The 13462-nt window shown below is 57.7% G+C and overlaps 3 protein-coding genes across 3 annotated transcripts; 2 read left to right on the top strand and 1 right to left on the bottom strand.

Annotated features, from left to right (window-relative positions):
* Positions 1 to 318: 318 nt before the first annotated feature.
* Positions 319 to 2826, bottom strand: Cog3 (Conserved oligomeric Golgi complex subunit 3; the record flags this gene model as incomplete). Its single annotated transcript, XM_037321641.1, has 5 exons — positions 319 to 915; positions 970 to 1908; positions 1960 to 2299; positions 2348 to 2649; positions 2716 to 2826. 5 exons carry the CDS (start codon positions 2824 to 2826, stop codon positions 319 to 321), a joined length of 2289 nt encoding a protein of 762 aa, XP_037180082.1.
* A 484-nt stretch (positions 2827 to 3310) lies between these two features.
* CGCA056_v006389 (Protein FMP25) lies at positions 3311 to 5167 on the top strand (the record flags this gene model as incomplete). Its single annotated transcript, XM_037321640.1, has 1 exon — positions 3311 to 5167. One exon carries the CDS (start codon positions 3311 to 3313, stop codon positions 5165 to 5167), a length of 1857 nt encoding a protein of 618 aa, XP_037179208.1.
* A 4027-nt stretch (positions 5168 to 9194) lies between these two features.
* PTPRO (Receptor-type tyrosine-protein phosphatase O) lies at positions 9195 to 10769 on the top strand (the record flags this gene model as incomplete). The annotated part of the gene is made up of 1 exon (XM_037321639.1): positions 9195 to 10769. One exon carries the CDS (start codon positions 9195 to 9197, stop codon positions 10767 to 10769), a length of 1575 nt encoding a protein of 524 aa, XP_037179207.1.
* Between the last annotated feature and the right edge of the window lie 2693 nt (positions 10770 to 13462).

Here is a 13462-nt window from a genome sequence, read left to right as displayed (position 1 = left end):
AGGCGCGAATGGCGTGCTACCGTTTGGCTCATTGTGGTCCTCAACTTGATGACTCAGCTGCGTTCCCGACAGTTGCGAGCACAATAGAGTGAGTTTCGTCGACGCAACGTATACTGAAATTTTGTTGTCAGATGTGATCGTGTGTAATAACTTCCTATCTATCAATTCAGATTATCATCGAATTCAGACAGGCGGGCCATCTGTGAAAGACATATAACAATAAGAAACAAGTATCGTTGATATCATGCTAAGCTATGCACCAGTATAGTCGGAATATTAATCGCGATGCTGTTTGGCTTCCGCTGAAATGTCCAATATCTAGTACCGCCTGATGCCCTTCTTCTCCCCGTTCGCCGCCTCCTGCGCCTGGGCATTAATCTGGATAGCCTCCTTGAGCTTCCCAATGACCTCAGGTTGGTTACTGAATGCCCTTTGCAGCACCTCGTCCAGCTCCTTCTCGACCTTGCCAATGGGCTTCACCCCCACCTTTCTTTCTCTCGCATCATTCATCAGCTTGCCCCAACGCTGAGTGAAAGCGACGATCGATTGCCTCAGCAGCTCGTCAAGCTGCTCGCTCATATCCTCCACCGTCAACGTCTTCGCCGTGACCGACGGCTGCTGCGTGCCACCGCGCGACCAGAGCGAGCCGATGCTGATGATGTTGCTGACAAGACCGACCCAGTTCTGAGGGCTTAGGTGGTCCCAAATATGGCCAAAGTGCTGCATGGCGGCGGCGTCGCTGCGGATGTCACCAATCTCGAGAGACACAAGTTCGTTCTTGATGATGAGGAGGTTCTTGACCATGAACAGGTCGGCGTCGGTGCCAGCTTTGATGGACTTGATGCGTGCTTCGGCGCGTTGCAGAATTTGAATCGTTTCGCGGACAATTTTGAAGACGACTTGGCTGTTCTTTTGCTGTTGACGGTGTTAGTCTGTGTGGTTCGAGTGGATCGGGACGGTATGACTTACGCTTCGTTCTTTCGGCATGGCTTGATCATACATGGACAGCAGCGTCAATGCCTGTTTCACCGTGGGGTACGCGTTGGACGTAGACAGGCCATTAATAACGGGCCCGATCGTGAGTGCGTCGTCTTTCACCACGGCCTTGGTAACAGTCTTGGTAATCTCCGCCTCGAAAGAGTTGTCTGTGAAGACCCACAGGTGCTCCGTCAACAGCCTAGCACTGAGTTCTCGGCACTGACGAGCAAAAGGAGACTCCTCTTCATCGTAGTCGAGAACCAGGTACTCATTCGTCAACCAGCCGACGACACTGCAGATCGTGTCAAGGTCAGCGGATTGCAGGGCGGATTGCAGGTTTGTAGCCAGGTGCACGATGTTGGCCGGGTTAACGAGTGACCTGTTGTTTGACTTGAGAACCATGTAGGCAGACTCGAGTTCTGAGCTCCATTGGAGATCCAGGCCAAAGATTTTGGCAAATAGGTTAGACTCGTTGAAGGCGCGTTCGAACGTTTGCTTGATGTAGTTTCTCGACGCTGTCTCCACAGACAGGTCCTTGATCTCCTTCTTAAACTCGTCCACGTCGTGCTGCATCATGGGCTTCAAGTCGCGATCGCGAACGGCGAGATATGACTGGAAGAGGTTGCTGACGGTATTGGAGTATATCTCCTTGGCGACACCAGCGATGGGAAGACCGTATTCGTCGTACACGCTGTTGACGACTTTGTGGATGTTCGGGATCAACGAGTACGAGTCGAGAATCATGTCTTGGAAGCGGCCGTAGGCGATCGCATGCCGCGTCGCTTCCGACTTTGTCGCTGCGATTTGACCTGCGATCTCGGATGAGATGCTGTCAAGTCGGTTCGTGAAGCCGACCTCGAGCAGATGCAGCGCCTTGGTGAGCAGAGACTCGTAGCGCGCAAGGTAAGATTCAGCATCACGGTAGGTTGTCTGATATCTAAGGTTAGACACAGTGGTAGATGAGACACGAGGGGATCGTACATGTTTAGACATGAAGTTTATGCAGGAATCCAAGTTCCTCAGGACCTCGCCAAAGGAGTCGTCATCTACCAAACGGCCCGCACCAGGCGCGTTGAGGCGTCTTGTGACGTTGTCGAGATACAGATAGAAGTGGATATCGGTGCCGACCTCGTCCGCAAGCTTCTCGAGTCTCTGCTGCTCAGACAGCAGTTCCTCGCATTGGGACTGGAACGACGAAGTCTGGGCTTCCACAGACTGGAACGAATTGGAGAGCGTCGTTAGCAGCTTTAGGGCAGCGTTCGTGTCGTCAATGAGAGCATCGAGGTGTCGTTCGGTCAGCGTCAATTGGTCTTTGTACAGCCTGTTCTCTGTTAACGACCTTCCCAAAGAGTGAGGATGCCGAACGCACAAGTATTCCTGCTGGCTGGCTTCGAGAAGCTGCTCGTCACAGTGGTCCAGCACTGGCCTGCGACTCAGACTGGGGTCATTGACCTGCGCCGCGACGTCCAGGGCATCCCAATTCTTGTCCTTCCTCCGCTTCCTCCTCTTCTTCTGCTCGTCTTTGGCCAATTGAGCTCGAACGACATGGTAGAAGTCGGAATACGACTTGGCGCGGCGCAGAACCGTGGCCTCCGGGGGCTTGTTTGTGTCTTCGATCTCTTCAAAGATCTCGTCAAGAGCTTCGGGGGTATCTGACGCTTGTGCGATGCCCTGCGACCCAAGCTACTGTTAGAAAGCTGTCCAGAGCGAGGTGGGGTGGAAGCATCGCGGGCTTACGTTGGGCTGCTGCAGGAGCGACTCCTTGCGACGGTGGCCAGACCCTTGCGCGGCAGAGGCAGCCTTCTTGGCCACGTCGGGCACGAAGCTGTACCAGGAGTCGTCGTACATGGTGGACTGGCTGCTCGGGACGGTGGAGGGAAGCTTCGGGGGTGGTGATCGGGGCAAGCTGTCCGTGTCCGGTCTGGCGCCGGTTGACGTTCCCACCTTTTGCAGCACAGCTGTCCGGTTCGGTGTGGTGCTGCTGCCAGCTCACCTCACCTCAGCTTCAGGTGCCCGTAGTGGAGGTCCCTGCCATAAACTGGGCGGAAAATCATTGGCCCCAGCTGCGATGGCTTTTCGTGGTGGGGCCCGCATGTTCCATCCGCTGCGGGGCGCACGGTCCCTGCACGGGCTGCCAGGGGTCCAAGGTCTAGATTTAGTGCTGGCGAATCGAACTTTTAGTTTTCGTGGATGACCTCACGACCTGTCAGCGACCTCCCGGCCGCACCTCACTCTGCGGTGTTCCTCTGGCTGTCTCAATGCACCTATTGCGATACAATCCGATCCCTTACTTACACCATCTTTTAATCTGATTCATCCTGGGAGCCTCACGATGAAGGCTTGCAGAACCGTCACCCACGCCCGCGCGTCTCTTACAGCGCAGAGATGCTCTTCCGCCGCCGCACGCCAGCAATGGCGTCGCCATGCCAGCGGAGGCCCTCGCCGTCCGGGCCAGAAGTCTCTACTCGGGAAGCTCGTCCCATTGGCTCTCACGGCGGGAGTCGGTGGTGGTCTCTACTACCTGGACGACTCGATGAACGGCCCCATCAAGCAGCTGCTCAGTGGCGAGAGCAAGGACGCCGACGCCCGCAAGCCAAAGTACCAGCAAGCAGAGATCGAGTTTGAGAAGTCGAGGAAGCAGTCTCAGTCCGGGTCCAAGGAGGAGAACCGCGACCTCATCAGCTCTCAGCACTTGCAGGTTAAGAAAAGCTGGGAGAACCCCGGCGTCTATGCCTGGGGCTCCAACGTGGGCAAGGTCATCGACCCCAAGGCCAAGGAGAGCGTCGTCAAGCTCCCGCGGAGGATTCCTTACTTTGACGGGAAGCTGTTGAGGGATCTCAAGCTGACGCAGGATTTCGGCGCTGCCGTGACGGAAAAGGGCGACATTGTGCAGTGGGGATTGGGCTTTTCAAAGACGGACCCGTCACCTGTCGAGACGCTCAAGGGCAAGGACATTTCCAAGATTACAGTTTCCAGCGACCGCATCATCGCTCTCTCATCAAACGGATCGGTATACTCACTCCCGGCGGCCCGCAATGACCAAGAGTCCGGCGCCAAGTTGGAGCCTCAGTCAAAGTCGTCGTCCTGGATCCCCTTCTGGAGTTCCAGCGGCCCCGAGACCGTCAACTTCAGAATCCTGACGCCAAAGTCGCTCAGCCGCGGTGAAAAGGTCATCGACGTCAAGAGCGGTCTGCAGCACTGCCTGCTACTGACGTCCAAGGGACGTGTCTTCTCCGCCGCCGCCAGCACCTCCGAGTTCCCGTCCAACGGCCAGATGGGCATCCCCGGCCTCAGCTGGACATCCCGCCCCGCCGGCCCCTACGACCAGGCGCACGAAATCACCGGGCTCTCCGGGTTCAAGATCGCCAAGATCGCCGCCGGCGACCTCCACTCCGCGGCCCTGGACAAGGACGGCAAGCTCTTCACCTTTGGCGACAACACCTACGGCCAGCTCGGACTGCCCGCAGAGGCCATCTACCAGAGGATCGACGTGCCCTCCCTCCTGCCCACCGCCAAGCTCTACGCCAACAGCGGCCTGATCCCCAAGATCACCTCCGTCGCCGCCGGCGGCATGAACACCTTCTTCACCGTCGACGCCGCGGAATCAGGCGGCATCCAGACCGCCGCCACCACCGGCGACCTCGCCCCGGCGCGCCGCATGCCCCGCATCGCAGCCGACCTCTGGGCCTGCGGCCAGGGCGTGTACGGCTCCCTCGGCACGGGCAAGTGGACGCACGTCACGCCGGGCCCGGCCAAGGTCAAGGCGCTCTCCTCGCTCTTCGAGTTCGACGAGCAGGCGAACCGCATGTGCCCGATCCGGCTGCACGACATCTCGGTCGGCAGCACGCACGTGTCGGCGACGATGGACAACGTCACGCGCGTGGGCGCCGGGGCGCGCGGCTCCGAGAACGACACCAACTGGGGCGCCGACGTGCTCTTCTGGGGCGGCAACGAGCACTACCAGCTCGGCACGGGCAAGCGCAACAACCTCAACGCGCCGGGCTACATCGGCGCGCTGGACGGCGGCGCGGGCGACGCGCTCATGGGCCGCGGCGGCGAGACGCACCGGTTCCAGCTGACGCCCCGGCAGACGGTGCGCCTGGGCGAGGACGGCAAGGGCAGGAAGGTGAGCTTGGAGCAGCGGGTGGAGTGTGGGCGGTTCGTGACGGCTGTGTACTCGGGCGTGTAAGTGGCCTTTGTGCCTTTCTGCGACAGCAACGTCAACGCGGACCGACTGTTACACGTTTCACCACTTAGGGGGGCACGTCACTGCGATGTTGGGAAGAAGGAGCTGTGCGACTAAAGGAGCTGGGAAGGAACACTGTAAGGATATAACCATGTAATTTTACACGCAGACCAAGAACATGAGCGCTATAAGGCCTGAGGTCGACGAGCTATGGGGGGAGGGCGTTTCTGGCAGGGATACTCGACGCGGAGGTAGTGTAAAGCAGGCTGGACGTCGTCGACAAGTCGGAGATATTATCAAAGGGGATCATCAGCCTCAATAGGCCTGCCCCTTTTTTCGCTTGGCCAAATTTCAACTCACCTTCTTTTCACTTACTCGCTCGAGAATCCTGGTGTATCCTTGTGTGTGGGATGGTAGTGGTGGTGGGGGGCTTTGTAGATCGTCCGCGAGATGCTGCAGAACGTGAATCATCTGAAGTCTGGTCTGTGCTTGGCGTCGTTTTCGAAGGAAAGGGGTGGTGTGCGGTCAAAGTCGCTTCGTTCCGAAAAGGCTTTCTCGGCGAAAGTCTGGGTAAAAAAAAGGGCTGTACGATGGTATCAGTAGCAACGTAGGCAACTTGTGACGACCGACAGACACAGAGAGAGAGAGAGAGAGAGAGAGTCGCAAGCATTACGTGATGTATGTTACATGGAACGATCGCATCTCGAGTCGTACGCCTAACGCAACGACTTGCCGAAGACGACGATACGTTAGCGAATGGCGTGGCTTTCCGGGCTTGGCGGGCCGGCTTGGTAGTAACAGACCTTAGCTAGTTTGGATGCCTTGTGCAGCCGATAGAGTTATTCCAGAAGCTTGTCATCTGGAACGGGGGAAAGAGGGAAATTAGTACCGATGAATGTGTAAGGTAGGTAGTATCTCGGTCTCGTGTTGACGGATCTGCCCGTGTGTGCGTGTTGTTGCGAGAAAGTTGTCTCTGATGATGTGAGGCCAACACATCGACATTGCGGACGAGTCACCTTCCATCATGTTTGCTTTCCGCCCTCTCCAGTAAGTAGGCTTGCCAAGCCTTTCCCATTCCGCTCGTGTTGGGTAATCATCTACAGCAAGGTATCTAAACTTAGCACACACACACACACGCACACGCGGCGAATGGCCGAATGACCTGCAGGCAAACAAACACGCACGCAATACTGCGGATGATCTGTTCCATGGAGAACAAATCCGTGTGAGTGGAAGACAGCCAAAAAGGGCTTTTGCAGTTTCCGTTTACTTTCTTCGACAGAACACTCGGCCGTGACAGGTCACAGAAGGCGGCGGCGACGGCGGGCCCGTCCCGTCCGCCACCAATCTTGAAATAGGAGTGTGGCGCTCGCGCGATCGGCAAGTTTCGTCGAACCTGGCGGTTCCGCCAAAACAGACGAACGAGGTTGCGGACGAATGGGGGACTTTTGGTCGTGCCCGTGGGGGAGAAGCGAGAGAGAACCTACGATGGGCATTGATTTTCGTCCACAGCCTCCTCGAAGAGGTAACCCACTCGGCAGCGCTGGACCGAGCCTGTCCGACAGTCGCACTCGAGAGGAGAGACGTTGAATAGGATGTTCACTTAAACTTCTTTGACTTTCTTCCGCAGAAAAAAGTCTGAAGGTAGAATTATTGGGGAGAGGGAAGATGCCGAGATACGAGCGGCCAGATATCAATCTCTCAATCTTGGCTTGTGGTGAAGGTTGCGCACCTCGCAGTTCAGCTGGAAGTTTTCCGAAAAGTTAGTGGAAACGGCCAATGAGACGGCGGGGATTATGCCGTGCGGGAGTGAAAATGGGCGGGCAGTCCCCCCGTTTCGGGATACGGTTCCCGCTGTACGGTGAGCTGCAGGGAGGTGGTTTAACTGAGGTGCCAACCTGCCTGCCCTGCGATGCCCTGCAGCAGCCAGCACCAACGCCAGCACCAGCAGCACAGCATCGGGGAGGAGTGAGTGAGGCATGGAAGCCCAATCAGCCCGTGGAAGTGGGCTTCCAGCTCCTCGGGACGCGGCGGCAAGGCGGAGGAGGCCAGTGGGGCTGCAACGCCCTGGGCCCCCCCTGGCGCCATGGTCACTGGTGTCGCCCAGAAGCAAAAATACCCCCACCTCGCCATTAGCCCCCCCTCCCCCAAGCAGGTGCTACGGTGCTAACCCCCTAGAAACCCAGCAAAACCTCCGTGCACTGCCTTGAAGGCCCCTGTCAGCCGCTGCGGGCGGAAGGCAAAAAAGACACCTGGACAGGGCAGCAGAGAGAGAGAGACAGGCAAACACTGCGAGTAAATGCTGCCCTGGCCTGGGTTTGACGAGCTGCCCGGAAGCCGGGAAGAGAAATAGAGCCCCCTGGCCAAAGTAAAGTCGCATTTGCAGATTGCAGGAACAGGGCCAAAGGGACGGCTAGATTGTATCGAATCCCATCGGGTCCAGGCCGTCTCGCCCAATCGCCAAAGTCCGCCCCTCGGCCGGAAACAGAACGTGCAACGAAGCAGGATCCAGGGAACTTCCCAACCAACCTGCTGAACGTCTGGACTCTCTCGCTGCTGGCATCATCTCACGTCTTCTCCCCCTTAACTCCTACTACCTACTTCGATCATGTCTCGATAACACCCGCCCACACATCCGGAAGCCTCCCCTTGCGCCGCTCTCCTTACTCTTCCCTCTGGACCTCACCCTCTCCTTCAGTCTCTCTCCCTCCGTCAACCTCACAGCTCCTCCCACTGCTCAGCCAGGCTCCACGTTGCTCGCCCTGCCTGCCCACGTTCCCGTTCGTGGGGAAAAAGGACGGGAAGCTTTTACCGAAAAGAGAGAGCTTGCGATACCCGCCTTTTTTTGATTATTATAATCAAATTTCTACTCCGTATTGTCGTCCTAATCGTGGCAATTTCCGCTTCCGAAGCAAGGCCAACCAACCCTCTTCAAGCTGTCGGTTTTTTTTTTTTTTCACAGCTTTCTTCTTCTGCTGCCTCCGCTCACACGCTGTCTCTCTTCTCTTCCACTGTCAGGGTTTCCTCGCTCTCTCTCTTTTCCCTCCTTCTCTCCTTTCCTCCAAAGAAAGAAAAACCAATACTCGTCTCCCTCTGCTCTCCCCTAATATCAAACGACCTTTCCCCCATCATCCCACCACCCGACTCCCTTCCTGGCCGACGGCACGTGCCTCCCGAGTGACACAAACCAAAAAAGAAACCCGACTCGTGACGCACGAACTAGGACGCAGCACGCCCTCTCGTCCACTGCACCGCACGTCCACGCCCACGTCCACGCCCCCCGACTCTGCAGCAGCGAGCACCACCGAGGGCCTATCCATGCGCGTATCTCATCCCGATCGCCAGGAACGCAGCTAGTGCCCTGCCACTCGTCATCTGTCGAGTCCGCCCTCTCGCGCGCGCCTGTCCTGTCGTTGAACTTGTGATTCACACACATCACACTGCCTGCCTGTCTGCCTCCTGGCCAACGGCGACACATATTTTTTCTCCGTTGATCCTCTCTTTCTCTGCCTCATCCCTCCGGGGCGCAAACATCTTCTTCTCCCTTCCGCCTTCGCAAAAGGCAACAAGCACCCCTCGCCATACCAAGGGAAGCCGACAAACCAACAAAACTCCGAGCCCGCTTCACGGTTAAGCTACGCCGCACCAAGCGCCCGACTCGCTCTACCCCAACTTTGGCCCTCGCTGCAGCTCTCCGTCTCGCCGGGCCGCCACGCTATATCCAAAAAAAAAAAAGAAAGGAGCTTCCTGCAGGCCGCCGACTGCCACCACCACCACGGCCCCCAAAAACTCTGACGACATTACGGCCTACTTAAGCAACCCTTCACGCCGGGCGGTGCTTCGCACCATCTCGCCAACTTCTTTGTCGCTCCCTCCGTCAGCTTCATCGCTTTCGCGGTCATCCTCCGACTCCCACCCGACGAGCCACCGAAACCCCACCGTCGTCGCAACAGCTTCACGCCTCCTCAGCGCACCCCGCGCACCCACCGTGACATCCTCAGCCTTACCACAACCACCCCGCGCGAACAAGATGGACCACCTCCCGAAATTCCGCAGGAAACCAAAGATCCCAACCATTTCCACCACCGACGTCAAACCCCCGCTGTCCCGCAACGGCAGCGGCATCGTCGAGCAGGAGCACCCCTCGCCCCAGCAAATCTACCCCTCCACGACCGTCACCGTCACCAGCAGCGGCCGACAGTCCCCGAAGCCCGGCCTGCGCAAGTCTGCCTTCCGCGGCTTGCACCTGCGCAGCTCCGGCAAGCGCGTCCGCTCCCCGCCGCCCGCCTCCCTACCCTCCTCGCCTCCGCCCGCCATCGTCTCCCACGACGGCATCACCTCCTCCCCGGCGTCCACAAAAAACAAGGAGGGCAGGGACGATGCGGCCGCCAGGGCGTCGTCGGACAGGGAGAGCCGGGCGAGCTCGACCCCCAAGCCAAAGATCCCGGCCTTCCTGGATCTCTCCACACCAGGTAGGAGCCCCTCGCGGAGCCCTTCTCGTTGGAAGCCCTCCAGAAAACGAGGACTAGGCGCTGACCATGACATGTCGCGGCTGCCCACAGACCTGGAGAACAAGTTCCAGGAGCTTGTCTGGCAGGAACGCAACCGCCTCGCCGCCGGCATGGCCCCCGACGCCGACGAGAACTCGAAATGGGGCTCCTTCAAGCAGACCGACCTGAGCCGCGGCGTCCAGGACCGCTACTTCAACATCAAGCCCTGGAACCACAACCGCATAAAGCTGCGCGTCCCCGAGGACGAGCTCGACTATGTCAACGCCTCCACCATCACCCTGACGTCTCCCTCGAACAAGGACCTCGAGCCGCTGCGCTACATCGCGATGCAGGGCCCGACCCAGGCGTCCCTCGACTTCGTCTGGCGCATGGTCGCCGAGCAGCTCTCCTCCCCCGTCGTCATCGTCCAGCTCACGAGCATGTTCGAGAACAACCAGGCAAAGTGCTTCCCCTACCTGCCCATGGACGAGGAGGCCGACGGCGGCGGCTGGGTCCTCAACGAGACGGACGGCTGGAACGACGGCTGGACCGCGACGCTCTCCTTCGACTCCCTCGAAACGCTCGAGAACGGCGCCATCGAGGTGCGCAAGCTGCGGCTGCGCGTCGGCGACGAGGACGAGGACAGGATAGTCTGGCACATGCTCTACACCAAGTGGCCCGACTTCGGCGTCCCCGCCGTCGACGACCTCGGCAGCTTCTTCACCCTCATGCGCCTCTCGCGCGAGTACAACACCGCCGCGCCCGCCCCGGACACGCAGCCGCGCATCATCCACTGTAGCGCCGGCGTCGGCCGCACCGGCACCTTCATCACGCTGGAGCACCTGATGCGCGAGCTCGACGAGGGCGCGCTGCTGGACTACGACGCAGGGGCCGGCGGTGCGGGCGAAGACCTCATCTACGCGACCGTCGACGCGCTGCGCGAGCAGAGGCGGAGCATGGTGCAGGCCGAGGCGCAGTACCTGTTCCTGTACCAGGTGCTGCGCAAGCTGTGGCAGGAAAAGTACGACGTGGAGGACAGCAGCGACGGCGACAGCGAGCCCGCGGCTAAGAGGCTCGAGGTCGACGAGCGGTCGTCCCTGTCGTCTATGGATTGACGCCCGGTTGAAGTCACGGCCAGGAGAAGGGGAGAACCAGAAGACGACGACGACGACGACGAATGAACACCATACCTAATCACAAGAGCGGCGGCAGCATGGGAGATGCGAGCCATCTCTCTCTCCCTCTCTTTTTTTATTTAATCACAGGAAAGCGACCAGCAGCAGCAGAAGAAAGCATCACCGGCGGCGTTTCTCAAGGGGCGGGAAGTAGCATGAGCATGAACGGAACACACACATACACACTCGACAGGGCGTGTAGGAATACGATACCAGGACGCTGGACTCTTTTTTGATACCCGCGTAACATGGCTATGTTGGAAACAGGACAAACACATTTTGAGGCGGGAGACAGAGGTTTTAGTGGGAGGATTGCAAGCCGCGCAGAGCGACGGCGCGCACCCAATATATGTTTTCAGATACCCTATCCCCAGTGTCTTTTTGACCATTCAGAACTGTGTCTTGGTCTTGCAAGTGACTCATGTGCGGCATCGTCAAAGTGTTATACGAAGGCTTTCATTTATATGTCATGACTTGATCTTGTGGCCATCCATCCCTCATAGCAAACAACCCCTACAACGGAAAGGATAGGCAGTAATGAGGTTCATGTGACAGCCCGCGGATTCCACGGGGGTCCAAGCCATAGGGCTGACTTTTGGGCTTTGGGGTTTGGACTTTTTTCGGTGTTCCCTATTCCTTCTGGGCTGTGAAGCTTTCCCGCCCTAAATATGTTCCTAGTCTCGGAGCGAGGTCCGAGGTCCGGCACACAGAGTCAGATACACCCGACGGCCACGCGCGATTTATATCGTGTAAACCAGAGGCAAAAACACCGAAAATTCACTCGAATGTCCGGTGTCCTCCAGGGGGTAGTCCCAGAACACACGCCAGGGCAATAGCAAAAAAAAAAAAAAAAAAAAAAAAAAAAAAAAAAGCAGAAAAGTTTGAGGCCCGCGGGACAGGCATATAAAAAAGCCTCAACGCCTGATAAGCGCAACATTGCGGATCAGTCCGGCGCCGGCGCAAAGGCTAAATGATTGCAGAATATGACGTATCGTTTCTTCAGCACGTCAGGTTGTCAATCAGTTGTTGAAGAACAATTTGGGGACGCAATGATTGGGCGGTTGTACATCGCGGGTCCAGATCTCAGAAGGGGAAGAAGAAAATTGGGCTCGAAGGTTTAGGGAAGCTGCCGAAAGGTGAGATGTGACGGCGCACGCAACCTTGCGAGGGACGCGCACGTCCAAATCTCCCATGCCTCTCTCGCTAATTCCTGGACGAGGAGGTCGATATCTGGACAATGCATAGAGTTGCGGTCAATCTATGCGCAGTCCTTTTGACGAGCCGGCATTGCAGCATGGTTTGGGGCCGTTGGTCCGAGGTTGAACGTTCGACGTGCGATGTGACGAGCGTTCTGCGATACCGGACTCGGTCCGATTCAGCACGACACCTCAGCCGGTAACGTCCAGGGTCGGCATCCATCCTCGGGAGAGGGAGCATGTTGTCGACCTCACCGGGCCATCTCTCGGCGAAGGAGGAATGTCATTGTCACATGGGGGCAAGTACGCACGAAACAGCAGTCGTCTTCTTGACCGGTCCCGGGGCCTCCCGCAACTCGGTGTGAGATTGCTGACCGGGGGTTTGTGGAGGTGTACACACACGTGTGGTAAGCCGGGGTTCGGGAGGGAGGGAGGGAGGTACGGGCCTGTCCCTCGATTTGCCCGTCGAATGAGACATCCGCGCTTTTCTGTCATCTGCGACTTGTGATGTGAGAAAGATGAGTTCTCCGATCAAACTCCGGATTGCCTTGCATGTGTACCTATTGACCATGTGACGGTGACGAGACGGCCAGGATGCAGGATGCGTCATTGGCTATGTTGCGAGGGCTTGCATCTGACAGATCGCGGGCGGTAAGATCGGGCAACCTCTTGCGGAAGCTTCAAGATGAGAAGATGTACGCGTCTACTCGATCAACAGAGTCGGAGAAACGGTAAAGATGCGCGGGAAGACCTGAAGATCCTTGAAGTTTAGCGGATAAATCAAAGGCCACGAACAACACATGGCCACTACAGGAAAGGTCCCTGGTTCAATGGTGATTGCCCAGTGTGCCTTCCAGTCCAGTCCATGCCCCTGAAGGATCCGTCGGTAGAATGCACCGAGGAAGGTCACCAACCGAGACCGAGGCCGTCCGTCGTTCAAGCAAAATGCAAAATCCACATTTCCAACCCAAACCTCTGGAGCGAAGGTTATCAACTTGCGAAAATCTCTAGTTCGGTATGATGGGCGAAAGGGGAAAAGATGAGATGAAGGGGTCTTGGATGATCTGATGTGACGATTCTGATGGAGGCAGTTCGGACCGGCGCGGCTAATTGGGGCCGGCTGGTCTTGGTATTCTCGGGCCCCGTTTTTGCCCATCGCTTTCGAGTCCGGCGATTAACAAAGTGCCGTTTCCAAGTTGCCGTCCCCGTGGCTTCGTGTGGAGTGGCATGTCAATGGCCGCTTTCCCCGGACTTTGACGTGCTCGAGAGGTCGACGGTTCCATTATTACCGCCGTTCTCGGGAAATGCGGTATGCTGTCGTTAGCCGTGCGACCTGTCGTTCAAAACTTCGCGGATTACTCTGTGACTCGAATGACGCTTGTGCAACCAGCAGACGTACGTGGTATCTTCTCGAGAGCGCCTCGAGTGGTGTGCGAA

This window comes from Colletotrichum aenigma (genome assembly GCF_013390185.1).
Source record: "Colletotrichum aenigma strain Cg56 chromosome Unknown KSG_Cg56_contig04, whole genome shotgun sequence".
In the NCBI taxonomy this organism is placed as follows: Eukaryota; Fungi; Ascomycota; class Sordariomycetes; order Glomerellales; family Glomerellaceae; genus Colletotrichum; species Colletotrichum aenigma.
Note: the sequence above shows the minus strand (reverse complement) of the source record. Positions and strands in the feature narration are given on the sequence as shown.